Source organism: Athalia rosae, chromosome 2, assembly GCF_917208135.1.
Source record: "Athalia rosae chromosome 2, iyAthRosa1.1, whole genome shotgun sequence".
Classification (NCBI taxonomy): Eukaryota; Metazoa; Arthropoda; class Insecta; order Hymenoptera; family Athaliidae; genus Athalia; species Athalia rosae.
In genome coordinates, this window is record NC_064027.1 from 31064425 (window position 1) to 31087668 (window position 23244).

At 36.6% G+C, this 23244-nt stretch overlaps 6 protein-coding genes and 2 long non-coding RNA genes across 15 annotated transcripts; 4 read left to right on the forward strand and 4 right to left on the reverse strand.

Annotated features, from left to right (window-relative positions):
- Nucleotides 1–100: 100 nt before the first annotated feature.
- LOC105688329 lies at nucleotides 101–975 on the reverse strand. Its single transcript, XR_001103174.3, has 2 exons — nucleotides 834–975; nucleotides 101–569 (listed from the first exon to the last, which is right to left on the reverse strand). It is a non-coding gene; the product is annotated as an uncharacterized LOC105688329 (long non-coding RNA).
- On the forward strand, nucleotides 841–5312 carry LOC105688323 (prolyl endopeptidase). Of its 2 annotated transcripts, none has more exons than XM_012404500.3 (13): nucleotides 841–1139; nucleotides 1577–1690; nucleotides 1772–1995; nucleotides 2254–2441; nucleotides 2531–2756; nucleotides 2894–3053; nucleotides 3212–3412; nucleotides 3475–3657; nucleotides 3728–3841; nucleotides 3910–4058; nucleotides 4177–4389; nucleotides 4464–4788; nucleotides 4911–5312. In XM_012404500.3, the coding sequence occupies exons 2-13, from the start codon at nucleotides 1622–1624 to the stop codon at nucleotides 4974–4976; spliced, it is 2118 nt and encodes a 705-aa protein (XP_012259923.2). In that variant the 5' UTR covers nucleotides 841–1139; nucleotides 1577–1621; the 3' UTR covers nucleotides 4977–5312. The 2 variants fall into 2 exon arrangements, with proteins under 2 accessions (XP_012259923.2, XP_012259922.2); XM_012404499.3 differs by lacking the exon at nucleotides 841–1139 and adding an exon at nucleotides 1186–1476.
- Nucleotides 5308–9210, reverse strand: LOC105688325 (sodium channel protein Nach-like). 4 transcript variants are annotated; one of them, XM_048650309.1, is made up of 6 exons: nucleotides 8892–9210; nucleotides 7268–7480; nucleotides 6871–7185; nucleotides 6202–6780; nucleotides 5937–6046; nucleotides 5308–5817 (listed from the first exon to the last, which is right to left on the reverse strand). In XM_048650309.1, exons 1-6 carry the CDS (start codon nucleotides 9065–9067, stop codon nucleotides 5669–5671), a joined length of 1542 nt encoding a protein of 513 aa, XP_048506266.1. In that variant the 5' UTR covers nucleotides 9068–9210; the 3' UTR covers nucleotides 5308–5668. The 4 variants fall into 4 exon arrangements, with proteins under 4 accessions (XP_048506266.1, XP_012259928.2, XP_048506268.1 ...); XM_012404505.3 differs by lacking the exon at nucleotides 8892–9210 and adding an exon at nucleotides 8410–8839; XM_048650311.1 differs by lacking the exon at nucleotides 8892–9210 and adding an exon at nucleotides 7859–7988.
- LOC105688324 (exostosin-1) lies at nucleotides 7372–15490 on the forward strand. Of its 4 annotated transcripts, none has more exons than XM_012404502.3 (9): nucleotides 7372–7830; nucleotides 9969–10096; nucleotides 10204–11243; nucleotides 11319–11520; nucleotides 11580–11699; nucleotides 11786–12016; nucleotides 12136–12402; nucleotides 12573–12820; nucleotides 12960–15490. In XM_012404502.3, the coding sequence occupies exons 3-9, from the start codon at nucleotides 10351–10353 to the stop codon at nucleotides 13138–13140; spliced, it is 2142 nt and encodes a 713-aa protein (XP_012259925.1). In that variant the 5' UTR covers nucleotides 7372–7830; nucleotides 9969–10096; nucleotides 10204–10350; the 3' UTR covers nucleotides 13141–15490. The 4 variants fall into 4 exon arrangements, with proteins under 4 accessions (XP_012259925.1, XP_012259927.1, XP_012259926.1 ...); XM_012404504.3 differs by lacking the exon at nucleotides 7372–7830 and adding an exon at nucleotides 7882–8005; XM_012404503.3 differs by lacking the exon at nucleotides 7372–7830 and adding an exon at nucleotides 9132–9855.
- LOC125499934 lies at nucleotides 14727–15913 on the reverse strand. Its single transcript, XR_007277013.1, has 2 exons — nucleotides 15772–15913; nucleotides 14727–15692 (listed from the first exon to the last, which is right to left on the reverse strand). It is a non-coding gene; the product is annotated as an uncharacterized LOC125499934 (long non-coding RNA).
- Nucleotides 15914–16136: 223 nt separating this feature from the next.
- On the forward strand, nucleotides 16137–17795 carry LOC105688529 (charged multivesicular body protein 3). The gene is made up of 4 exons (XM_012404925.3): nucleotides 16137–16330; nucleotides 16401–16461; nucleotides 16563–16957; nucleotides 17045–17795. The coding sequence occupies exons 1-4, from the start codon at nucleotides 16286–16288 to the stop codon at nucleotides 17213–17215; spliced, it is 672 nt and encodes a 223-aa protein (XP_012260348.1). The 5' UTR covers nucleotides 16137–16285; the 3' UTR covers nucleotides 17216–17795.
- A 140-nt stretch (nucleotides 17796–17935) lies between these two features.
- LOC105688217 lies at nucleotides 17936–19396 on the forward strand. The gene is made up of 3 exons (XM_048649228.1): nucleotides 17936–18843; nucleotides 18911–19076; nucleotides 19141–19396. Exons 1-3 carry the CDS (start codon nucleotides 18681–18683, stop codon nucleotides 19394–19396), a joined length of 585 nt encoding a protein of 194 aa, XP_048505185.1. The 5' UTR covers nucleotides 17936–18680.
- A 445-nt stretch (nucleotides 19397–19841) lies between these two features.
- On the reverse strand, nucleotides 19842–22621 carry LOC105688243. The gene has a single exon (XM_012404389.3). The coding sequence runs from the start codon at nucleotides 22482–22484 to the stop codon at nucleotides 20538–20540; it is 1947 nt and encodes a 648-aa protein (XP_012259812.1). The 5' UTR covers nucleotides 22485–22621; the 3' UTR covers nucleotides 19842–20537.
- Nucleotides 22622–23244: the final 623 nt, after the last annotated feature.

Below are 23244 nucleotides of genomic sequence, written 5' to 3' on the forward strand. Positions count from 1 at the left end.
CCTTTTGCATTCCTCCGTGTGCTGACAGATCGAAGGTGAAAAGCAAAGAAGCTAAAAGACTTCTTTGATTAATGTGATTATGGAAACCCTTGGGTTGGGGTTATTAAGCCTAAGTTTAGGATCTGGTAAAAGATTCTTTGATATTCTAAGTGTAATAACTCCCCGTAGGCACCTCTTCCAGACGCACGTTGGCTTTATTACGTTAAAAGAAGCTACTCGGTTACTCGAAATGTACCGTTCTAACTGTGACGTTACTCTGTACACTTGACTCTAAATTTTCTCATTATATCAACCTGTCACATGGGAGGAGCTTGAACAGAGGTTATCACAAAATATCTGACACACTGTTCAGTGATCTGACATAGCAGAAAGGCGAAAGCGCAAAGTACAGCTGATCTGCGCGTGTAGTTTTTGCGCAAGCTCGTGATGCGCCGTCATTTGTCAGCGTTTTTTCAGCAGACGATCCCCTACCGATGAAACCACTAAGCATGCAGACGACGCGCAAACATACATCGGGAGCGCTCCTTGCGGGAGAGGAGATAGAAGGTGGTAGGATGATTGTAAAAACGCTGTAATGGAAATAGATAATAAGTTTTTTTCCCTGCCGTAACATCTGCTAACTAAGTAATTTAGTACGGACGAGATTATCTGCCGAGGCATGAAAATTATATCAATTCAAAATAATAAACTATGAACCACCCGACCGAAGCTTAAATAGGATTCAACTACGTCGTCCTTCTTTGAGAAACTGTGGAAATAAAATGCCCCCGGGGAATTCAAGAAAAGGTTTTAGATTTGTTTAATTACCGGCAATTAGGACAATCAATACATACCGTGTATTACATCGGGTGAACTGCGGTGAACTAATTCGTTGTATTTGCCCAATCACGTGTTACGTAATATCAAAAGGTACTTAACCGATGCTATTATCGACTGCACGTATGAATGCCGTCACGAGTTGCGAGGCAAAAGAAACGGTGAAAGCCATGTTTACATGAATCGGAGGATCCTCAGTCAACGATCGGAGGTGTTGGAGGTTCGTTTCGTCAAGTCGTTGGAATCTTTTGAGTATCGATTTATCCGCACCGATTGTGAGATATCATATCAGTGAGATAACTGATCACCGGGGAAAGTGACAGGTGAGAGACGAGTATTTCTCATTGTTCAATTTTCACCAAATGCTGTAATTGTTGGATCGTTCGAGTCCTTGGTACCTTCTAATCGTTGAACAAATTTAAAAACCCGAATAATAATTTTGGCAGTCCGGTGAAAGCTTATTAGTTTTATCCTAGGCATGCCAGGCAGAGGACCACAATGGTCGTCTTGCTTATGTCAAATGGTTTGAAATGTTTGTTGCCGTCTAGTCGAGTTCTTTTCAAGAATCGTATAAGAGTAAAAGTTCAAGGAGACTCCTTAATTGGCTCCACGATTGGCTCTAATTACTTTCCGTCAGCTTCTACTATATCAACTGATACGGTAAAATCAACCGTTTTATTTGAAAGCACTCCAACGGTTGCAAACCTACGTGGAAACATAACCTAAAAAAAACGCTCATTGGATTTCTGCTATTCAACAGGTCAGAAAACCCGCGGTAAAGTCTTGCTCGAATACAAGTGAGATTATGACGAAATTCGTGTACCCAGATGCCCGACGCGACGAAACTATTGTTGACAATTATCATGGAATCAAGGTATCATCGTTCATTGCAACTCATCCCGATCTTTATCCCATGTTTGAACCAACATAAACGGAGTTAAATTTTAATATCCAGGTAGCAGATCCATACCGATGGCTGGAAGATCCAGATTCCGAGGAAACTAAATCATTTGTCGATGCTCAGAATGCAATAACTGCACCGTACTTAGAGAATTGTCCTGTACGTGATAAAATTCACATGCGCCTGAAACAGCTATGGGATTTTCCAAAGTATTCCTGCCCTGTCAAGCATGGAGAGAACTACTACTTTTATAAAAATTCTGGCTTGCAGAATCAGAGGTTTGTATCGATTGGTCTTTTTTGACTTTTTTTTCTTTCGTTGTTTGTAATATAATACGACTTGGATGACACTCGCAACACGTCGTTATCACGTGCCTCTATTTTACAAAGCGATATCTTATCTGTCTTCAAGTTGGATATCATTTCTCGAGCCTGTAATGTTTCATACAATTGCAAATAGAGACTTTGCGATCTTAACTGAATTTCATTGGTTAATTTTCGAATTTGCTATCATTATTTCTCTTTTTTCTATTACAGTGTCTTATATGTGCAATCCTCGTTAAATGAAGAACCAAGCGTTTTTTTAGATCCTAACACCCTTTCCGATGATGGAACAGTCGCAATAAGTTGTAGTAAATTCAGTGAGGATGGTAGCGTTTTTGCTTACGGGCTTTCCAGCAGTGGTTCTGACTGGATAACCATTCACTTCATCAACGCAGTTACTGGTACAGTAGATGAAATCATGAATAGTTGTTTTCGACCTGATCAGACATTAGAAAAATCTGTGTATTGACCATGAGAGATTATGATATAGGTGAAAAATATCCGGAGATTCTGGAAAAAGTCAAATTCTCACCAATAACATGGACACACGATAACTTGGGAATTTTTTACGGTCGCTATCCCGATCAAAAGGGAAAAACTGATGGTTCCGAAGTCCAGGGCAACGAACATCAAAAACTTTATTATCATCGCATAGGTACGCCACAGTCTGAGGATGTTCTGGTTGTAGAGTTTCCCGAGCAACCCTTATGGAGGATGTGAGCATTTAATTTTGTTTGTTTTGTGTTATGAAAAGTTATTACTGAAGGGGATCAAAAAAATTTACTTTCTGTGAGATTTATATCTTGCTCTTATCTATCACGATGATAACAAATGATATTATTTGAATTTACAGCGGAGCGCAAGTCACTGATTGTGGCAACTGGTTGATTGTTATGCCTCTGAAAGATTGTAGAGATAATTTGGTATATTTCTCAGAGCTCAAGCCAGGCATTAAAATAGATGGAAAATTACCGCTCACTGAAGTTGTCAACAAACTGGAAGCCGATTATGAAGTTAGTACAATTTTTTTTTTTCTTTGTCACATCTCAATCATTTGCCCGCAGCGGCTTTTTTCACATCCAGACTCACTTTATTTAAATATACCGACACACTACTGGCTATTTTGGATGTTTATATCTCTGTTTTAATATTATGATTATTTCTGCGATAGTATGTGACCAACATTGGATCAAAAGCAGTATTTCGTACAAACAAAAGTGCTCCAAATTACAAATTGATAACGATTGACCTCAGAAACTGGGAGCAATCTAAATGGGGTGAACTATTGCCTGAGCATCCGCGCAACGTGTTAGACTGGGCTACCGCCGTTGACGGAAATAAATTTGTCGCATGTTACATCGAGGATGTAAAGGTAGTTATATGAGTTGAAGTCGATTGGAAACTTCAAAGCTAAAACATTGAGTTTGTTCGCAGAATGTTCTTCAAGTATATTCCTTAGAAACTGGTCAACTTCTCCGTACTCTTCCAATCGATGTAGGTACAATCGTAGGATTTTCTGGTGATAAAAAATACTCAGAGATATTCTACCAGTTTACCAGTTTTCTCACTCCTGGGATTATTTATACTACCGATTTGAAGGAAATTACAGAGCCCAAGGTGAGCTGTCTTATATCACAATGTCAAAATAAAAATCATCCATACATTAATACACTCTTTGTAATTTCAGATACATCGTGAGATAAAAGTAAACAACTTCGACCCAGGATTGTATCAGACCAAACAAGTTTTTTATACAAGCAAAGATGGAACCAAAGTGCCTATGTTCATCGTTATGCAAAAGGTACGATCTTTTTTTTTCTGTTTTCTCTCCTAATATTTCTGAAGGGTTGCAAATGCAAAATTTTCTAGAGTGCTGTTCTGGATGGCTCGATGCCGGCCCTCCTCTATGGATACGGAGGATTTAACGTGAGCATTCAACCAACTTTTAGCGTTACCCGGCTTGTTTTTGTTCAACACTTGAACGGGGTGCTTGCAATTCCGAATATCAGAGGTGGCGGGTGAGTTAAATGAATTTTGGATCTGTCTTTTCAAGATTTGTTTTTGAAAAAAACTCAAATAACAATAGAGTGTTTCGATGATTATACCGTGAGAGTCTTGTTGTTTGGTTGTTCACAGAGAATACGGCGAGAAATGGCACAACGCGGGACGTTTTCTCAACAAACAAAACGTGTTTGATGATTTTCAAGCCGCAGCACAGTACCTTGTAGATAACGGTTATACTACTTCGAAGAGACTCACAATTCAAGGAGGCAGTAACGGAGGACTTTTAGTTGCAGCGTGTATAAATCAGAGACCTGATTTGTTTGGTGCAGCTATAGCACAAGTGGGGTGTGTGCTATTTCTTATTGAATTTGGAATATTCCATTTCGAAGCTAAATGTTGAAGAGAAATAATTTTTACAGCGTTATGGATATGCTGCGTTTTCATAAATTTACAATTGGTTATGCATGGGTCTCAGACTACGGCAGTTCGGATGATGAAAAGCACGTAGCTAACTTACTCAAGTATTCGCCGATACATAACGTAAATCCTGATGGCAAGCATCAATATCCTGCAACTTTATTACTCACCGCAGACCACGACGATAGAGTTGTTCCATTGCACAGCTTGAAATTGATTGCGACTCTTCAACATAAGCTTGGAAAATTACCTCACCAAAAGAATCCTATTCTTGCAAGAATAGAAACCAAGGCTGGACACGGAGGAGGAAAACCGACTGCAAAACTTGTAAGTCATCTCATCGTATTAATATTTAATTATTTTTCAATCTCGCGTAGCTTTCAAAGTTACAGATTTTTATTAAATGAATATTTTTCTTGTTTTTTATTCATTCTATTTTCCATTCACAGATCGAGGAGAGCACGGATATTTTATCGTTTATCGTACAAGCCCTTGGATTTCAATTCAAAGTTTAAACGGATCATCGAGTAAATATATAAAAAAAAAGTTAAATTAAATTAGATGACAGAAATCCGTGAATTTAAAGAATGATAAATAATACGAATGGGTAACAACTAACAGTTGACCAATTTCAAACTACGTACGCAAAACACAACAATATCCCCTCGGCTTGTTATTTCGCTTATGAACGATTGTTGTCGGTGAAGAGAAAAGTAAAGAAAACAACTCGTCGGTCTGTATCTAATAGGAATTTTTTTGTATAACATATCAACTACTTCCAATCCTTTTTACTTTCCTGTTCGAATGATAATGAAAAATAATAAATATAAAGAAAGAACTCTCCAATCATAGAATGCATTCTTTATTTAAAACCGCGATAACATCGTAAAAGAATTTGGGATAAAGCTGTTTTCGGTTTGATGAAGTTGAGGTGATGAATAATATGTTTTTTTCTGGGGCAAAGGGTCACAATCGTTTCTGGCCGGTTTCCGCAATATTTGTATTCAATATGCTAACAGTTTCACAAGGTGAAATAGTATATTTCAGAAGTTCAGGTGTTGAGTGAAATGGAAATAATTTCAAAGGCTAAAAATTACGATTTCCACTAAACGAAGAGACAATTAGTTACAGACACTTTTGCATTGTTATTGTTCCTCAAAATCATCTTCATGATATTTTTCACAAACTTTGAATAAATGATAAGAGATTACCCATTGGAATTGGAAACAGGGTCACACTTCTTGAAAAATCTCATCGTTAACTTACTTGGCAGACATATGCAGAAGAAGTATATTATCTCTATAAGTGAGATGAAACTGCAGCCCAAAAACAAGCTGAATACACCCCCTAAAGATGCTGGAAATTCAATTCTGGCTAGAGTTACATGAAATATTGTGTTGAGAATAGTGCCAAACAATTCTCAATTGTCATTGACAACAAAACTTTGCTGTACGCGATATTTTTCAGGTACTTACAGAGCAAATTAATCCAAGATTGTACCACATCTCGACGTTGTAAGGTCATGACTTGAGAGGAAAGAGTTATATGCAAGGCAGTCGCTTGCGGAAATCGCTTAGTTTCATTGCTGTTGGGTGAGTGATAATAAAAAGTTATTGATGTTATTGCAAATCGAAACGTTGTTTGTGGTTGGAACTTTCGTAGTCTCAAATCGTGTTCATTGTGAAACGGGCTGAGAACCGTGGGTGGCATTAGACAGAGAGTTGATCAATTTTTACTTACTAAATTGGCGCAACTGCAAATTGCGCCGCGTTAAGGGGGATCGTTGTCGTAGCGACCGAGTAAGTAGTTTGCTCGCATTCTGGCGAGCATCCGCACTCTGGATCTTCAAGTTTGAGGGAATTCGAGCTCATAAAATTTCTGGCCAAGCAAGCAGTTTTGGTGAAATCGCATTGACGTATTTTTCCCAAATCGCTTGAGTAAGAAAAGAATGGTAGGCAACGACATGCCTTTTTTATAGCCTCATCACGACACGTGGCATAACAATTATTCGCACGATAAGGTTGTACTAGGTTTGCTGTATTTATGCAACTTCTTACATTTTCGCCTAGATTCAGTACCTCGTTGCTGCTCACAAGACGATTACCTAGTATATTTGCTATCGTCTCATGGCCGGTTGGCGCAATAAATTCCCAAGCAGCCGATCCAGGGTATGTACGAGATTCGTGAATGAGGACTTTAATCCCATCACCGTAAAATGTCGATGATATTCTATCTTCTAGGAAAGGATTTATGAGAAATGATAACGCGAAACGAGAACCATAAGTCACCGAGTGATAGATAATCTCATCATCTTTTCCCCTGAAATGATATTTAAATATTGATATTCGTTCAGGTTTATAAACTGAATGACATCTTTGCTTCAATACAGAGAACATAATATGTTCACACCTCTTAGTTTCTAGCGGATCGTTACTCGATGCCAAATGATAATTGAAAGAGCAGCATAATCCATAAGGTGTAAGGGATGGTAACATCAGAGTTTCACAGGGCTCTTCCCGATCTCCCCTTTTACACATAATCAAATACTCCGTACAGTTTGGTCCAACTTTTTCCAAAAATTGATGGACCGTCATACTGTTTGCGTTGATAAGTTTGTGTATTAAGTTTACTCGAACTGGAAAACGATTCGTAGGCTCGATTGTCTCCCGGAGATGACTTAACGCCTCCTCCAAATCAAGACGTGAAAGGCCACGAGGTAATATGCTGAAATTTTTGGGCAAATACTACTGAATGGTTCGATTGTTTAGACCTATGGATATTCAATGATACAAAAATATTTGCTCACGTATCCCGTGCGTCAAGAAAAAGATTCAGCTTTTCCATTCTTGCCATTGTACCGTGGCACAAAGTCACTGCTGGAAGTTTCAACTCCCATGCTGGAAACTGTGTGCTCACAACTGTCGTTCTCATACCAGCAGCTCGATGTCTTTCGTAAAATTGACTGGCCAAAAGACCTGCCGATACTATCGATATAACGACAATTGTCAACCATATAAATCTGAAAAAAAATTTGATGAATGTAATACATAATCATAAATCATAATCCGGACTTGCTACTAATTGTGATTCTAATTATTTCCAATAATGATGATTTAGGTGATCCGATAATTTATGTTATCTCATTATTGCCATTGGACCTTGACATTGATAATTTTTTATCTCTAGAGTCTAGGGATTCAACGAGTGCCAGAACATAGTTTAAACTCTGAATTAGAATTGCGATACACATATTAACGACTGTCTCTCTGTAAATGGATTGGCCATTTTATTTATTTTCCATTCATACTGATAAAAAATTAACTGGCTAATTAATTTTAACATGGACTATGGAACCTCATGACCAATAAAGTAAGCCAATTACTTTCTTTACACGTACCAAGAATTGATAAGAATACTAAGAAGGAAAATCTTGCGTCACTTTGTGTTAATCAAAATATATTATCCTATCTAAGAGTTTGTCTATCTAGTCAGCAAACTTTACTGTAAATTGGCGTATGCAGATAGTCTTTTTTTGCAATTATTGGTGAGTTATCAAGCCTCAATATATTTTAACTGCATGTATTTATGTGGAAAAAAATGAATGGTGTCATGTTTTATTTTCTTATCATCTCTGAAAAGAAATAAAGCCTACAGTATGTATTATAAATGTCTCTCGTCTGTTCACCATGTGGAACTTTTTAACTGACGACGGGGCACATCTGCACTCAGGGTTCATGAAACCCTCAAGATCAGTGAAGTGCATTTCGAATTCAATCAGCCAGAATCTCGAGGGAAAGCAGGCGTTGATTTCAATTTCAAGCCTATTATTGAGTGCCTCTCAAAGATTTGAACATGCTTGTAGCGACCTTAATTTTGACGACCTCAAGGATCATATTGTCAAACGAATGATTAATTCTCGATTGATCATAAGTGCTGATTATGACGTACCCATCAATTTTTGATCTTCGTTGAGTCGTATATTTTAAACCATGAATTGAAGTTTCGGCTGCAAATTCGTTATAAACATCAACGAAGATTCCCCAAGCTGTGAGATTTTTTCTCGGACTTGCATCAGAATCTTTATTAGGTTTTGAAGTGATTTTAATTTTTTTCATAACGTCTCTTTTATTTTTTGTTGTTCTCGGTGAGAATTCGACTATTACGACGTATGACTTTAAGCCACTTTAACACCCGACTAGCTATGGGTATTACAAGGCAATCAATAGCCTGATTGTTAGCTACTGACACATAAAAGTCACGCTTTCATTTTATTGACCAAAAATTATAAACATTTTCCAATCCATATTTATGAGTTTAAGAGAGTCATGCGCAAAACGGTAATATTTATTTATCGTTGGTCAGTTCCTTGGGGTTTCTTTAAAAATTTATTTATTTTTCGAATAATTTTTATCGAGTTTGGAATAACATACTTTATATCATTAATCCAGCGTATAATGCTATATTTGAGGCGTTGACAACGATTGAGGCGTTCTATTTTTACTTTTTTGTTAGTTTGAAGATTTGAATAATACGCGCCCCATAGCTTGACTTTTGGGGGCTGATGGGTTCGATGTGCAAACGTTGACTGAAGATCCTGTACATACATACGTACAAATAGATTCCCTGTGCAGTGAACAAAAATTTTGTACAGTGGATAGCACTGATTGGAGGTTGACGGTTCGGTTGTCCTTCCTGTTTAGAAAAAAATCCTATTTTCACATACTTAGGAGTGTGAGAATTGAAAATAAAGTCGTTCCAGCGCTTAATAATTACGTATCGGTGCATCATGTGCTGAACTCATTGTTGAACTACTGCTTATCTCGGATCGACGTAATTATTTAGGCAGCTAGTAATTTTGAGCCTCTAAAAATCCGATCAAAATTGCATAACTAATAAATATTGTATCGTTAAATTCATTATATCTTTTAATTCATTTGAAACTGTGATCTTTTTACTCCGTTTAAAATTAGGAAACAGTTATTCGTGGGCCAAACGGATCCTATGAATCCTCTGCTGTGATCAGTGATATTACCATATTTGGAAAACTAACCTATGATTCTGTTGTTTCTTTTTAAAATGTGTCATATTTAATAGGTGTTATATGTTATCAAATTAGTTGACATAATCGTAATCAGGGAGTTATTCAGTTATCTAAAAACTATTTAACCTTAAATCTAAACTTGGACTACCTCAATTTTGGAAAAGTGCTCGATGAAATGTTTAAACAATCTCGAGGTACCTGCTATGACTTATCGGTATCATTAATTGACAGAATAACCAACTTTCGTCCAGTACATTAATGTCTTCGATACAACCGACTGCATCTGATTCTGTTTATTGCAAAATGAGCTGCGTTTCAATCCCGAGGTCCTACTCATCCTTTCGACTCTATAGGTGATTCAAAGGCACGGCAATCAACTTCTATTGATGCAACTGTGTAGCGTTTTAACGTTTCTATATCTGTCGGATTACAGTAATTAAAGCACAACTTTGATTTATGTTTGCAGGAATGCCGGAAACATCATACCGATGAATTCTCCAGAATTAAGTTGTTTGAAACTAAGTTAGTCTAGTCAATCTAACAGAGACAAATCTAATTCAAAGACTAGAATGAATCTTTGATATCAAATGACAGGTAAGCTGGATATTCTATCGAATATTAATTGTATTCATTGAGTGTCGATGAATTACAACACTTGATTATTAGAATTAATTGGGACAAATTTCTCTTCTTCATTTCAGCAACTTCTAACAGCTTACGGTCTGTGTTTACCTGTTCTTGGTAAATGTGTAGTGATAATAGCTATTTTTAATTTTCATTTTTGTAAAGGTGAGATATAGACAGTCTGAAATGCAGTTACAGAAATCATTATTGTGAGTACGTTAATAATGCAAGCAAAGAAACGGTATTTATTGTTATTTGTGACTTGCGCTTTTCTTGCTTATTGTTACTTTGGTGGATATCGGTTAAAAAGTGAAGGATGGGCTGCTGTTCGGAAACAGCAACCCTACGAAAGGTTACCTTCGTACTTAACTTTAAACGAAGAGTTTTATGACAAAGACTTGAAAAACACAGGAATCAGCAGCTTACTCCTCGCATCACATAATCCAAAACATTGTCGCATGGAAACGTGCTTCGATTACACAAAATGCAAGCAAGGATTCACCGTTTATGTTTATCCGGTAGAAGACATGATAAGTCCTCTTTATCAGAAAATATTGAACGTGATCACGGAGTCTCGTTATTATACAACAGATCCTTCACGAGCCTGTATTTTTGTCCTGGGTCTCGATACCCTTGACAGAGATCCATTATCCACAGAATTTGCACATAATCTTCCGTCCAAACTTCTGCGTCTGCCTCATTGGAACAATGGAAGGAATCATTTAATTTTTAATCTATATTCAGGAACTTGGCCCGATTATGCCGAGGAATCATTAAGCTTTGATCTCGGCTATGCAATTTTAGCTAAAGCGAGTATGTCTCAATTCAAACTGCGTCCAAATTTTGACATATCAATTCCACTGTTCGGTAAACAGCATCCTGAAAGAGGAGGAGAACCAGGTCAGGCTCCAGAAAATCATTTCCCTAGCAATAAAAAATATGTCGCAGCTTTCAAAGGAAAGCGATATGTACATGGCATTGGATCTGAAACACGAAACGCACTTTATCATCTTCACAATGGAAAGGATTTAGTGTTTGTAACGACATGTAGACATGGGAAGTCTTGGAGGGAATTACAAGACGAGCATTGTCAGCAGGATAACCAGGAGTATGATATGTGAGTTCCGTGGTTAGTTTATCGAACACTAGTTTGCTGAGAAAGAATAATGTTACGTGATAATATGGGTTACAGGTACGACTATGAGATCCTGTTGATGAATTCTACATTCTGTCTAGTACCACGTGGAAGGCGACTCGGCAGCTTTAGATTTTTAGAAGCTTTGAGGGCAGGCTGCATTCCAGTAATTCTAAGTAACGGTTGGGCCCTACCATTTCACGAACAAATCGATTGGGAACAGGCGGTCATATTTTCGGACGAGCGTCTCCTACTCCAGGTTGGTTTACATTTTGAAATATTCATGACATCGGTGTTATTCGAATCATTCATTTACAGATTCCTGATATTGTGCGGTCGGTTTCTAATACAGAAGTCTTGAAGTTCAGGCAGCAGACGCAGTTTTTGTGGGAACGTTATTTTTCATCCATTGAAAAGATTATTTTCACTGTATTTGAGGTGAGTTTAACTCGACAGATACTCAATAAATTTCATGCGTTTTATCCTAGCTGAAAGCTAGCTATTATCATTTTTCCAATTCATAGACACTCCGAGAGAGACTGCCTTGGGAGGGAAAGCGAGAAGGTTCGGTATGGAATTCAGGACCTGGAGCTTTGGTGACGCTACCTCAGTTTACCGATAGTCGACAAGAACTTCCTTTCTCAAATTGTGATCCTGGAAATACGTTTACTGCCATAATATACTCACAGCTAGGATCCACCGCAGTTCTTTACCGTCTTTTAAGGAGTGTGGCTAGAAGTAAATACTTGGATAAGGTGAGTTCCCCTGTAATGAGATGGGAGAAGAAAAAAAAAAAAAAAAAAAAAACAAAACAAACAAACAAGCGATACGAGCTGAATGATATTCCCGGGTTCTCATTGTTTCAATATTTCAGATCATATTGATGTGGAATACAGACATTCCATTACCCAGAAGACCTCGTTGGCAGGGTATAAAAGCATCGATAAATATCGTATCTGCCGATGGAATATCAAATCGTTTCTATCCTCATAAATTAATAACAACCAGCGCTGTACTATCTCTAGACGAAGATGCAATTCTCAACAGCGACGAGATAGATTTCGCATTCACCGTTTGGCGTTACTTTCCCGACAGGATTGTCGGTTATCCCGCAAGGTCACATTATTGGGACGACTCTAAGGTAAACAGAACAAGAAACAGATTCTAATTCCTGATGCGCATCATCGATCCAGAATTCACTTATTTGCATCTGTCGTTATTGCAACTTGCAAATTGCAGCCCTGCAATTTTGTAGATCCCTCAGTGATTTCCATTTCAAACTTCAAGATTCATATCATTCAATTGTTACAGCGATCCTGGGGCTACACCAGTAAATGGACAAACGATTACAGTATTATATTGACAGGTGCAGCATTTTACCACCGGTATTATAATACTCTTTATACGGAGCATCTTAGTTCTACTCTCCACAAAACAGTTGAACAATCACAGAATTGCGAAGATATATTGATGAACTTTTTAGTAAGTCACGTCACGAGGCGTCCACCGATAAAAGTTACTCAACGTAAGCTTTACAAAGACACAACAGTTGGCATAAGGTAATAATTGAAACAAATAACGTACTTTTCGTCAATCAACTGAATCATTGACAATATTTATTATCTGCTAATCTTTGTCCGTTGGTATTCATGTTGACAATAAATTAACGCCGGTACACCGTTGAATTTTTCATTACAGATCGCCATGGAATGATCCAGACCATTTTATACAAAGACAAACGTGCATGAACACCTTTGTCGCTGTTTTTGGATACATGCCGTTGCTACGCTCCAATATGAGATTGGATCCGGTTCTATTCAAAGATTCTGTTAGCAATCTGCGTAAAAAATACAGGCAAATCGAACTGGTCAGTAACTAACGCTATATTTATTTACAAATATGCCATTGTTTCCAAAAAGCAGACAAGTAATACATAACTATTTACGTACATAAATAATGTGTATTATCCTATGGATTTTTATACCGATCAAACTTCGTGCAATTTCTTTTCTTCTTCTTTTGCAATCGATTGATCTTATACCATACCCTATTGTAAATAAATGAATCTTTCCCTTGCAATGTAATCATATTCAGAATTCTCTGATAAGTGTACATATTCAATTGTCTAGCATTCGCTGTCCCAGTAGACATTTTTCTTTTTATCTTCTTTTGTCTTTTACTTTTCTACAACCACCTATAAAATGCATAAATCAACTATTGCTCTCTAAACTGATGAATATGCTACGAACACCGCAACTCAACAAGTTGTTCGATGTATCAGTTTTCATTCTGAATTCAAGATATGATCCCCTTGATCGTTTACCGAATTAAAATTATCTGTGCATACAAAAATAAATCAACGCGACTGGATGTCGTGATTTTTTCTTGCTCGAATCTTTTCTTACTTCACGAGTCACTTGACCAAAAATTATACCTCTGGGTATAATCAAAGCTCAAACAATTATGATGTACGTGTAAATAATCCGATCTTTTCCAATTTGGAGCGGAAACGCGATTCTAATCCTCTTTTTTTTCTTATTCTCTACGACAGCGACGAAATGAATTTTATAATTAATGTGAAAAACTTACAGGGATCGTGTACAGATTTAATTATTTACTTTCAGTTTTTATTTCTCCTTGTATTGTAAAATTTATTTTTTTATTGTTATTTATTATTACCACCTGTATATCATCTTAGGATGATATTCCGGTCATAAATGTGAAACAGAAAACTAGAGAAAAAAGACAAAGCATCGCCTTGCATCGCCTACATTCTTCATTTTCACTTTGTTCTTATTTCCAATGATGAAAATATTAAAATATTTCCAGCATCATTGAAATGATTGAGAGGTCTCAATAATTATGTGAAAACATAATAAAAATTAAAAAATCGAGATCAATACCAAGCAATACTTCTATACATACATATAGTATAATATTTGCATTTCCTAGTATAATGACATCAACTGTTGAAATAATATTATGACTTTTGAAAAAAAAATGCCAGTAAAACGCACAGGTCCGATGGGTCTGACGATATCATGATCGCGAAGATGATTATCATCGTTATTAATGTTATTGTTGGTATTACTATTACGACTACCACTACTATTATTATTATTATAATTACTATTATTATTATGATTTTTTTTCGAAAAACCGCAAAAATTTATATTAAGAATTTTACTACATTTTTTTCAGAACCGAAAACAAATGAAACTGGATTTTCAATCATTACATTTTCGTAACAATATCTTAATATTACTAGACAAGTTCAGGGGTGAAATAATTGATTCATGAGCAGTTGTTTTCCGTTTGAACTTTCTTCACAAGTATTTATACTTTGCCGTATCAGGTCAACAAGTGAGGCATGACAATTTGGATCAATTTCGTTCATTATTATCCATTCATGTTTTTTGTTCAAAGCCTGAATCAATTAAATTAGGTTTCTGATCAAAATTGATCAAAATTATGTACACCTAGAATCAAATGTGATGAATAATAATATTTTATGGAGAAAAAAGCCATTTATAAGGAATAAGATGTTGAATTATTTGAAGTTGTGCCATAGTCGCAGGTTGGTGCGAAAAAAATAGTGAGAGAAAGGCCAATATGTGCTTCATTGGGAAACTATAAATTATTTCATTTTCGTAACAATCGATCACTGTGTATTGTGACATAATTGAATGCGGACGGTTTTTATTCACTATCAATTACGGTGAAATGCTTATTTTAAACCGCTAATGAAAATAATGTTTATAATTAAAGGCTTGAAAGACGACAGCTGTCACGTATCATTCTATGCAACCTTTTTTGGTTGAAAATCAGAAAAAAAATCAAACGAAACATAAAGAAATAACACATGATTAGATTCCTGTACGATTCTGCAAACGTAATCAACGACGACTTTGCTGCATTTAACCATATTTCATTTCACATAATTACATACGTACCTACATGTACAGGTATAAATTCATATACATTTATCCTAAAATGTGTGTACATATAGTGGTAAAGGGTATGTATTGTATGTATCTCGTTATACACACACGTAGGTGTGTATGCATGTGTGACATGTATAATAAATATAATTATATTGTGTGTATCCCATGCATATGAATCACACACAAAGTTGTACAAAATGTAACAAACAATTAAGCCGCAGTAAGCTGGAAAAAAGGAAAAGAATTTAATAAATAACGACCTCTTAATGGGTTTTGTACTATTCATATTATGAAATCAATAAATAATAAGTATAATACATAACACGAAATTGAATAGTTGTTGGTTGAATAATCCATATTTCTCAGCGTAAATATGATAGCTAACATCGATAAGTAAAATTCTCTTGAATCTCGTAAGATTTATTTGAAGACTTTGATGTAGGTCCTTGAGGATTTTTTCAGTCATACAGTTGGTTAAACTCAAATGCTAAAAGAATTTTCGTCAAAATTTATAGAGCAGTTATTGTTTGAGGAAGATATGTCACAACTTATTATCAATTTCACACCTATTATTAAAATTTGAACTACTTATTTGCAAATTCAATTCCTAATCTTCGTATTCACCCGGAAATGTTCATTAATTTCTTATTCTCTTCCCAATTTCTGCGCTGTTTTCTACAGAACAATCCTTTTTATTGTTACGTATACGTACTTGCTCATTCGCGCGCGGCGTTGTCCGTGAAAACATTTTGAAACTTTATATTATTTTTACGGGACTCAATCGTTAACCGATCAAGGGATCTTACCTCGGTTTAAAAAAAGAACCTTATATTTTTACCACAGCCAAGAATGCAATATTATTACGATGCTGTCCAACATTTGATCTGTGTTTTCACCATATTCACGTTGTTACATTTACCTTGGTATACATACAACATGTATACCATTTCAACAAACAAGAGTCTATTCTACAAAAATGTAGTATGACGTAACGTTTTAAGGTTGGTTTGGGTCGCGGTGTACCACTTCGTACGGTAAATCAAGTTTTTGACGCAACTGGCTGTCATTAAGTAAAATAAAATGGGTTTATTCGGAAAATCTCCTGAACAAAACCCGAAGGAAATGGTCAGTCCGATAGAAGATACAGCAATCTAAATCCTTCAGCCGATATTTTAACTGATACAAATATTTGTAGGTTCAAGAATGGACCCACAAATTAAGAAAAGAAGGTTATCAATTGGACAGGCAGGTTCGCGGTGAGTCATTCAACATAGTCAAGACCCGTATGGAATTCGGGCGAGAGACTTCTAAGTGTCAGAAATTTTTTGCTCGAAAACGTTATGTCTTTTTATAACAGCAATTCAGCGAGAAGAGGACAAAGTGAAGCGGTCCTTGAAGGAGGCTGCTAAGAAAGGAGATAAGGATGTCTGCACAATTTTAGCAAAAGAAGTACTCAGGGCCCGAAAGGCATGTACAAAAATTTATACATCCAAGGCACATCTGAATTCAGTTTCCCTACAAATGAAAAATCAACTAGCAACTATCAGGGTAGCTGGCTCTCTTTCAAAATCCACAGAGGTTATGCAGGCGATGCAATCTCTGGTGAAAGTACCAGAGGTAGCTGCAACAATGAGAGAAATGTCAAAGGAAATGATGAAAGCAGGTATCATCGAAGAAATGCTTGACGAAACTATGGATTCTATCGAAGACTCTGAAGACATGGAGGACGAAGCACAAGAGGAAGTTGACAAGGTAATAGAGAATAGAAAAATGGTACTAGTGTGTTTTACACATTGATCAGCAGAAGCGATAATCCATGAATTTTCTGGACTTACTAAGGTACTCTGGGAAGTAACGGCAGGAGCATTAGGAACTGCACCTGCTGTAGTTACGGAAACACCTGGTGTACAACCTGTCGCAGCATCTACATCCAAAGAAGAGGAAGCAGAAGATGTTGACGATACAGAGTTAGAAGAGATGAAAAATAGACTTCAGAGTTTGCGCAGTTAGGTCAAATAGCAAATTAAAGATTGTTTATAAATCACAATTTCACATCGATTCGTTGATGAAAATATATATTTATTTTTTTTCTTTTCATATTTCACATACAGATTATTTTATGTGCTTGTTTTTAATTGAATGAAGTAGGCTAACAATACCTAAGAATTAAACAGCGTTGGAATCACCTAGCAAGATACTTTTGCAACGTTGATGACAATTTAAATGCTGTGTTTGACGAAAACAATAAATGCACTCACGTCCAACTCTATACTGAAACACTCCAGTCGAAGTACAGATGAATATCTACATCAACTTTATTTTGTACATTTACAAAATTACTAGAAAAAAATCAAATCTGTTTTTTTGAAAAATTTTATCTCATTAATTTTTGTTTCTGTTATCCAATATCACTATATTGATCAAAGCACGTCGAGTACTTTCTAATTTTATTGTTATTTCTGTCAATGAAAAGCATTTTGAACAATAGCTTCATGCAGTACGCGTACATGCAATTATTCCGCATAGGTATATTACTCAGCCTTATACAATGTGTACAGTGATACTAATGAATAAATTTGCTGTTAACAAATTCATTTGTTCGTTTACTTTCATAGGCTAGTTAATACTGGTATAGTTTTGTTGAGGATTCTCTAAAATTTCTTTTCTCACTATTGCTGTATGTGGCGAGACTTCTTTGTACCAGAAATCATGAGGTAAAAGTTTTTGAATATCGCACAAAATATGCATTGGACTATTTTAATGTACAATCATTGAGAATGAATTTTAGCACCTCCTAAAAGAATTCCTACATTGGGAATAGTCATTTCCTAGCTAAGTTAGAAACTTCTAAAGCAGTACAAAATTGTTGCATAAAATTTATTCATATAATCAAAGACGTTGTACCTATATTCATCGTCACAGAATCATTCATACAATTAATGATGGAAAGATATCTGCTATTAATCTCAACTCATCCTAGGATCTTACCGATTCAGTTTCCCAGATCACGGTATGTTTATTGCAATGGATGAAATATTTCAAGCAACTAGGGAAATGTAAAACTATTAAATTCGTTCATCAATAATACGTAGGGCATATTTCTTAGCAGAAGATACGATGTATAAATACACAACAGTTGTAATATTTCAAGCATTCCAACGCCTCTTTAACCGGTGCTTGTTAAATTACTCTACAATTGTTATTGGTGGAAATCGCGTATTTGATTATCCGGAAGTGCATTAAAAAACAAAGGACATCTTTTCGACACCTGGAAAAGGTTTTCTGAAAACCTATGATTATTCACGTGTTATTCATTTTTTCACAGATTACCAAAAAATTGCAGATTGTTTCAAGCATTGCAACATGAATTACACTCTCTTTTTGATAACAAATACGAAAGTTTCGTTGCTCAGTTATTATTTTGACACCATATGACAGAATATAATTCCATCAATCAATTTTTTTTGTACTAAATATGAATGTCAAACAATATTATCAGTGCGACGAACACCCCTTGGGCATTCTCTGTAGATGTAAAGAATATAAATCAATTGTAGAAAGCTTCCAGTTCTGTACAATAAGTACCATACCATCGGTAATCAATAAATTCAATGTCGGTGAGTTGAGCGAATTGATTGAGAAATGACTTGTATAGTCACCGGATAGAATAAAAATTTCACAAATGAATTCCTATTATTTGTCAAGAGCCGATAGCTTCGGGAAAAGTGTTTTGGATGAGGAGGAGAACCGAGAAGTTTTGCAATGGTGATCACCCTTTGATACTTTATTGCGAGGCGAAAAAATCGGAAATTGATGAAAGTAACATCGATAAGCCATGGGTTCCTGTGAAAACTGATATCGTATCAACAAAGTCAGTGATCTAAAAAATTCATTCTAAAATCAGAACTTTAAATTAATGTAATCTTTCCTTGTAGGCTCATTCGCATCAACGAATGCTATAAACATCAATCGCATATGAACACACAAAGTGCCGAAAAAAGTACTCTGACGGACATGCTTCCTCATATGGGTAGAGTAATAAAACAAAACGACATCCCATGGGATGTCGGATCTCATAAAAATCCCCCAGAAATGACAGATGAATTTGAAACAAGGTGGAGTAGAGCAACTGGGTGTTTCACATCATGGGCTGAGTCGTATACAGCTGCAACGGGTTGCCCTCCGTTTTAAAAGAAGAAAATACACATTTTTTGTACTCCCAGTTTCCAATAAGAAATGATAAACGATAATCTATGATGACTTCTTCTTTCAATCTACGAGGAACCAGCTCTGATAAACACCTAAATATTCCTACGCTTCTATTACAACGATTCTATTCTGAGAAATATTGTGCAATTGAAAAGTTTTGATAACATCTCTAATTGAACATACCGACGACCCCGATAAGTTTCTGTACAAACAGTATACACTGTATTGGGAGAAATCAGTTTCTTTAAAATGTTACATCACCTGACTATAAGATACTACTTTTGACTGATCTGTAGATGGTTGTGAAATATCCTTCGAATTATTTCAATGAAAAGGTGTCCCTTTAAGATGCTCTCTATCAATATGTGTGAAAAGGATATTTTGCAGTTTTGATTGGAATAAATTATTATGATTGACTCGTGTAGAATATGCTTCTTTACAAAAATGTTTATTCTTGTCGAATATTAGAATTGTTTCTATGTTATCGTTTGTATAAGTTGCATGCATACTCATTTTCTATAGAAAGAATTGAGTCTTTTGTTTAATTGTTGAGAACATTCCGGATAAAGTCAGAGACACAGATTTTGGCAAAAGTAGGATAACCAATCAATATATTTTATGTTATAATGCTACGTGGATATACAATTTTAATCTATTATAGATTAGATGGGGGTATAGAACAAAAAGTACGAACTTCGACACCACAAACTACAGCTAATGATAACTTTTTACATTTCTTAGTTAATTAAAAAAATATTTTAAGTTCGGAGGTGAATCCGTTATTCCATAATTAACTTAAAGTTAGAAGGCTAAGGTTTCGAAATCATCCAGCCGTCTTGCATCGATTGATTTGCCACAAGTATTTACAATATTTAAATCAAAGCAAATCAATTTGCCTCTCAACCCTGATTTATTGCAAAATTATTCAGCTCCAAATCTCTCAAACTGAATCGACGTGGTAGTCAAAGAACATAATTCTATTCTTCCTAATGAACTGTGAGTCAAATTAACCAATCTGATCCTTTAACTTCAAATTTTAGCTACGCTTGCAAGTGCATCGCATTTTTGGAAACTCAATGCAATATTTTTTCAACAGATGATAATAAATGAAAAAGAATTAGCCTTATAAATTATCTATCACCATATTTACAATAGATAGTTTCAACTGTGCCCTAGCTTTTTTTGGAAGTCGTTGCATACGTGGTGCAAGTCTACGCAGGAACCATCTGATCTCACTTTTCAATGGTAGAAGAGTCTTCCGTGCAAGTGCAGATAGCTTTCTTCTCTGCCTGACCTTTTTTCTCTGTACGTACTCTGGTTCTTGGTCCTGCGCTTCCTCGTAGTAATATTCTTCTTTGACATTTGCTTCTTCGATATCCAGAACCTGCTCATTCTGATCTTGCAACTCATGTGGCAAAATCGCCTCATCCTGAACTTCCAGTTCTTCATAATTCACAGTCTCTTCAGGTTCTGGAGAAAATGATAGGAATTCAGTGAAATTTTGCTCCGTTTGTTCGTTAAATTCTTGACGACTCGAATTCTGTACAATGGTGGGATTCTGTCCATTTTTAACACTGAGTGGAGTGCATTGAACAAATTGCAGGTTGTTCAGTGTTGTAACGGTTGATAAATTCTGGCTTTTGCTATCTTCCTGATTGCGTGCAGCTGATACTTGCTTATTCCCATGATCAGGAAGATTTATTTTAATTAATAAACCAGGCGGGATACTCGACAGGCTATGCACAGGAATTGGCGTTCCCAAATTAGTTAAATCGCCAGTGAAAGGAAGGATCACTTTCTTCCCATCAGCTGTAGAACCAGATAAATTATTAGCGATGGTTATCGGCTGCATGGTACCCGCCTGAAATACTTTCCAGTTATTATTCGGAGGCAAAGGAAGTTTCCTGATAATTCTGTTCTCGATGTTCTTTGGATCTGGTCTCGGAATATTTATCAGAGTTGGCCTCCTAGATTTTCCACGTTTCTTTGCCAAAGGGGCAGGTTTGTTTTCGATTTTTGGCTTTTTACTCGAAACCAAGGGCCTGGGGCTCATTTGTTTTTTGGTGCCCCTAGCCATGACTGCACATTCTTCTTCGTCCATACTTTCAAGATCAGAACGAATATTGGAAAGATGTTCGGTTCGGTCTGGCTCCGGAACATCTCGTATTGTAGGAACAGCGTCACAAGGGCCAACACGATGAAAGCTCTGGCCGCTTTGAAAATGTTTAGAACATAAGACCAGCTTTCTTATTTGGTTCGGGGACATTTTGAGCAAGTCTTCTCTCCCAAGGAATTGACACCATCTCAAGCAGCGGCCAATTTCATAGGCAGGAAATGGGTGAAACTTGTATCGATCCACTTTATTTTTGGGGTCAGATCTGGAACGCCCGCAAGCTGCACAAGCTTGACTCTCACGAACAACGAGGGGCAGTGGTTCTGGCTTCTTGGATTTATCCAAGTAATGAAATAATTTAGGTTCCGGGATGAGTTCTATCATGTAAGGTTCAGATCTGTCAGTTTGATCAGGATATCTTATGTTTGGAACAGCATTGTCAGATAGCCGGCAACGGTATCCTTTCATGAACTGAGATCGATCAAAGTGCTTGGAACAGATGTAGCAGTAGAGAATCTCTTTTCTAGTGAGCCTGTAGTACGAGTCAACTCCAACAAAGTCAAGCCATTTTAAGCACCTGAACTCTTCCCCTGGAAAATGATGGAAGGAAGCTCCATCATAGGTAAGGCTAGGAGGATCTCTGCGAGATCTGCCACACAAAACGCAAGTAATATTATAGAGGGACTGTTTAGGGTCATATATTGTAGGGACAGCAGCACAGTTGAGTCGATCAAAGTACGAATTCAAAAAGTCTCTCTGTTCAAAATGCTTTGAGCATACCATCCGCTGGAGCAGTTGCTTCTTGGTGAGTTTGTAAAGATCTTCTCGGCAACAAAATTCAAGCCACCTTCTACACCGGGTTTCGTCGTTTACAGGAAAACCAAAAAACATGTATTCTTCCTCTCTATTGTTGGGGTTCATCCGGGACCGACCGCAAACTACGCACGGGTGCGGCATTGCAGAAGGTTTTCGAAATCTTTTTCAGGGTTCTGTTTCGGAAACTCGAAAGGAATCACCGTTGACACTTGTAAGTTCCATCAATAACATCGTTTAGCTTTATCCGTAGTCTCGTGATCGTTCCGTACAGGTTAGGTCGTATAAATCGCTTCGAGCATAATAGATTATAGTACGGCATACCTCCATGATAGCACGAGGGAGCATGACCGCCGAAACACGGGCCGACAAAGAAGGAAAGAGTGAGATGATAGATTTTCTCGTTCTATGTCAGGAGCGTAGCAGAATATTCCGTAATAAAACAGTAAGAAGTAACAATTTAGCTCAGGTGTAGCTGCATAAATGTTAGGTTGGGATTATTTCCCATTTCACCGATTTATTTTCGATTTTTTAATTATTATTCAAATACCCCATCTTCCCCGCTAAAAAAGTGACAAGTAGCGCCGAGTAGTGTAACAGCGGCTCGCGGAATTTGCGTGAACTAAAATTCCAAGTTTCTTGCCCCTTGACTTCACGAGACCCGCATTACAGCGAAGATTTATTTACGTTGACTGATGATAACTAATCACGAAAATTCCGCCACATGGCGCTAGTTGTACTTGCGATGGGCGGAGCTTAGAGAAAATGGCCGGAGCTCAGTGAAATTGGCGGGTAAATTAAATAATTAATTAAAACTCGGAAAAAATCGGAAACAATTGGAAAAAATTAGAAAAAAATTGGGAATAATTCCGGGATGGTGTCACTTTAGTTGCATATTATTTTT

What these genes read in the sequence shown, in the direction of transcription:
- LOC105688243 (XM_012404389.3), bottom strand. Translation starts at nt 22,484, where the DNA reads ATGCCGCACCCGTGCGTAGTTTGCGGTCGGTCCCGGATGAACCCCAAC.
- LOC105688529 (XM_012404925.3), top strand. Translation starts at nt 16,286, where the DNA reads ATGGGTTTATTCGGAAAATCTCCTGAACAAAACCCGAAGGAAATG. An exon ending in AACAAAACCCGAAGGAAATG is followed by an intron (nt 16,331 to 16,400) that starts GTCAGTCCGATA and finishes AAATATTTGTAG; the next exon opens with GTTCAAGAATGGACCCACAA. An exon ending in ATTGGACAGGCAGGTTCGCG is followed by an intron (nt 16,462 to 16,562) that starts GTGAGTCATTCA and finishes TTTTTATAACAG; the next exon opens with CAATTCAGCGAGAAGAGGAC.
- LOC105688325 (XM_048650309.1), bottom strand. Translation starts at nt 9,067, where the DNA reads ATGTATGTACAGGATCTTCAGTCAACGTTTGCACATCGAACCCATCAG. An exon ending in GATCCGCTAGAAACTAAGAG is followed by an intron (nt 6,781 to 6,870) that starts GTGTGAACATAT and finishes ATATCATTTCAG; the next exon opens with GGGAAAAGATGATGAGATTA. An exon ending in ATCTTGGATTAATTTGCTCT is followed by an intron (nt 5,818 to 5,936) that starts GTAAGTACCTGA and finishes TTGAATTTCCAG; the next exon opens with CATCTTTAGGGGGTGTATTC.
- LOC105688217 (XM_048649228.1), top strand. Translation starts at nt 18,681, where the DNA reads ATGAATGTCAAACAATATTATCAGTGCGACGAACACCCCTTGGGCATT. An exon ending in TGAGTTGAGCGAATTGATTG is followed by an intron (nt 18,844 to 18,910) that starts AGAAATGACTTG and finishes TTATTTGTCAAG; the next exon opens with AGCCGATAGCTTCGGGAAAA. An exon ending in ACTGATATCGTATCAACAAA is followed by an intron (nt 19,077 to 19,140) that starts GTCAGTGATCTA and finishes CTTTCCTTGTAG; the next exon opens with GCTCATTCGCATCAACGAAT.
- LOC105688324 (XM_012404502.3), top strand. Translation starts at nt 10,351, where the DNA reads ATGCAAGCAAAGAAACGGTATTTATTGTTATTTGTGACTTGCGCTTTT. An exon ending in GATAACCAGGAGTATGATAT is followed by an intron (nt 11,244 to 11,318) that starts GTGAGTTCCGTG and finishes TATGGGTTACAG; the next exon opens with GTACGACTATGAGATCCTGT. An exon ending in GAAGTAAATACTTGGATAAG is followed by an intron (nt 12,017 to 12,135) that starts GTGAGTTCCCCT and finishes TCAATATTTCAG; the next exon opens with ATCATATTGATGTGGAATAC.
- LOC105688323 (XM_012404499.3), top strand. Translation starts at nt 1,315, where the DNA reads ATGGTCGTCTTGCTTATGTCAAATGGTTTGAAATGTTTGTTGCCGTCT. An exon ending in AACTGGAAGCCGATTATGAA is followed by an intron (nt 3,054 to 3,211) that starts GTTAGTACAATT and finishes TTTCTGCGATAG; the next exon opens with TATGTGACCAACATTGGATC. An exon ending in TGTTCATCGTTATGCAAAAG is followed by an intron (nt 3,842 to 3,909) that starts GTACGATCTTTT and finishes AAAATTTTCTAG; the next exon opens with AGTGCTGTTCTGGATGGCTC.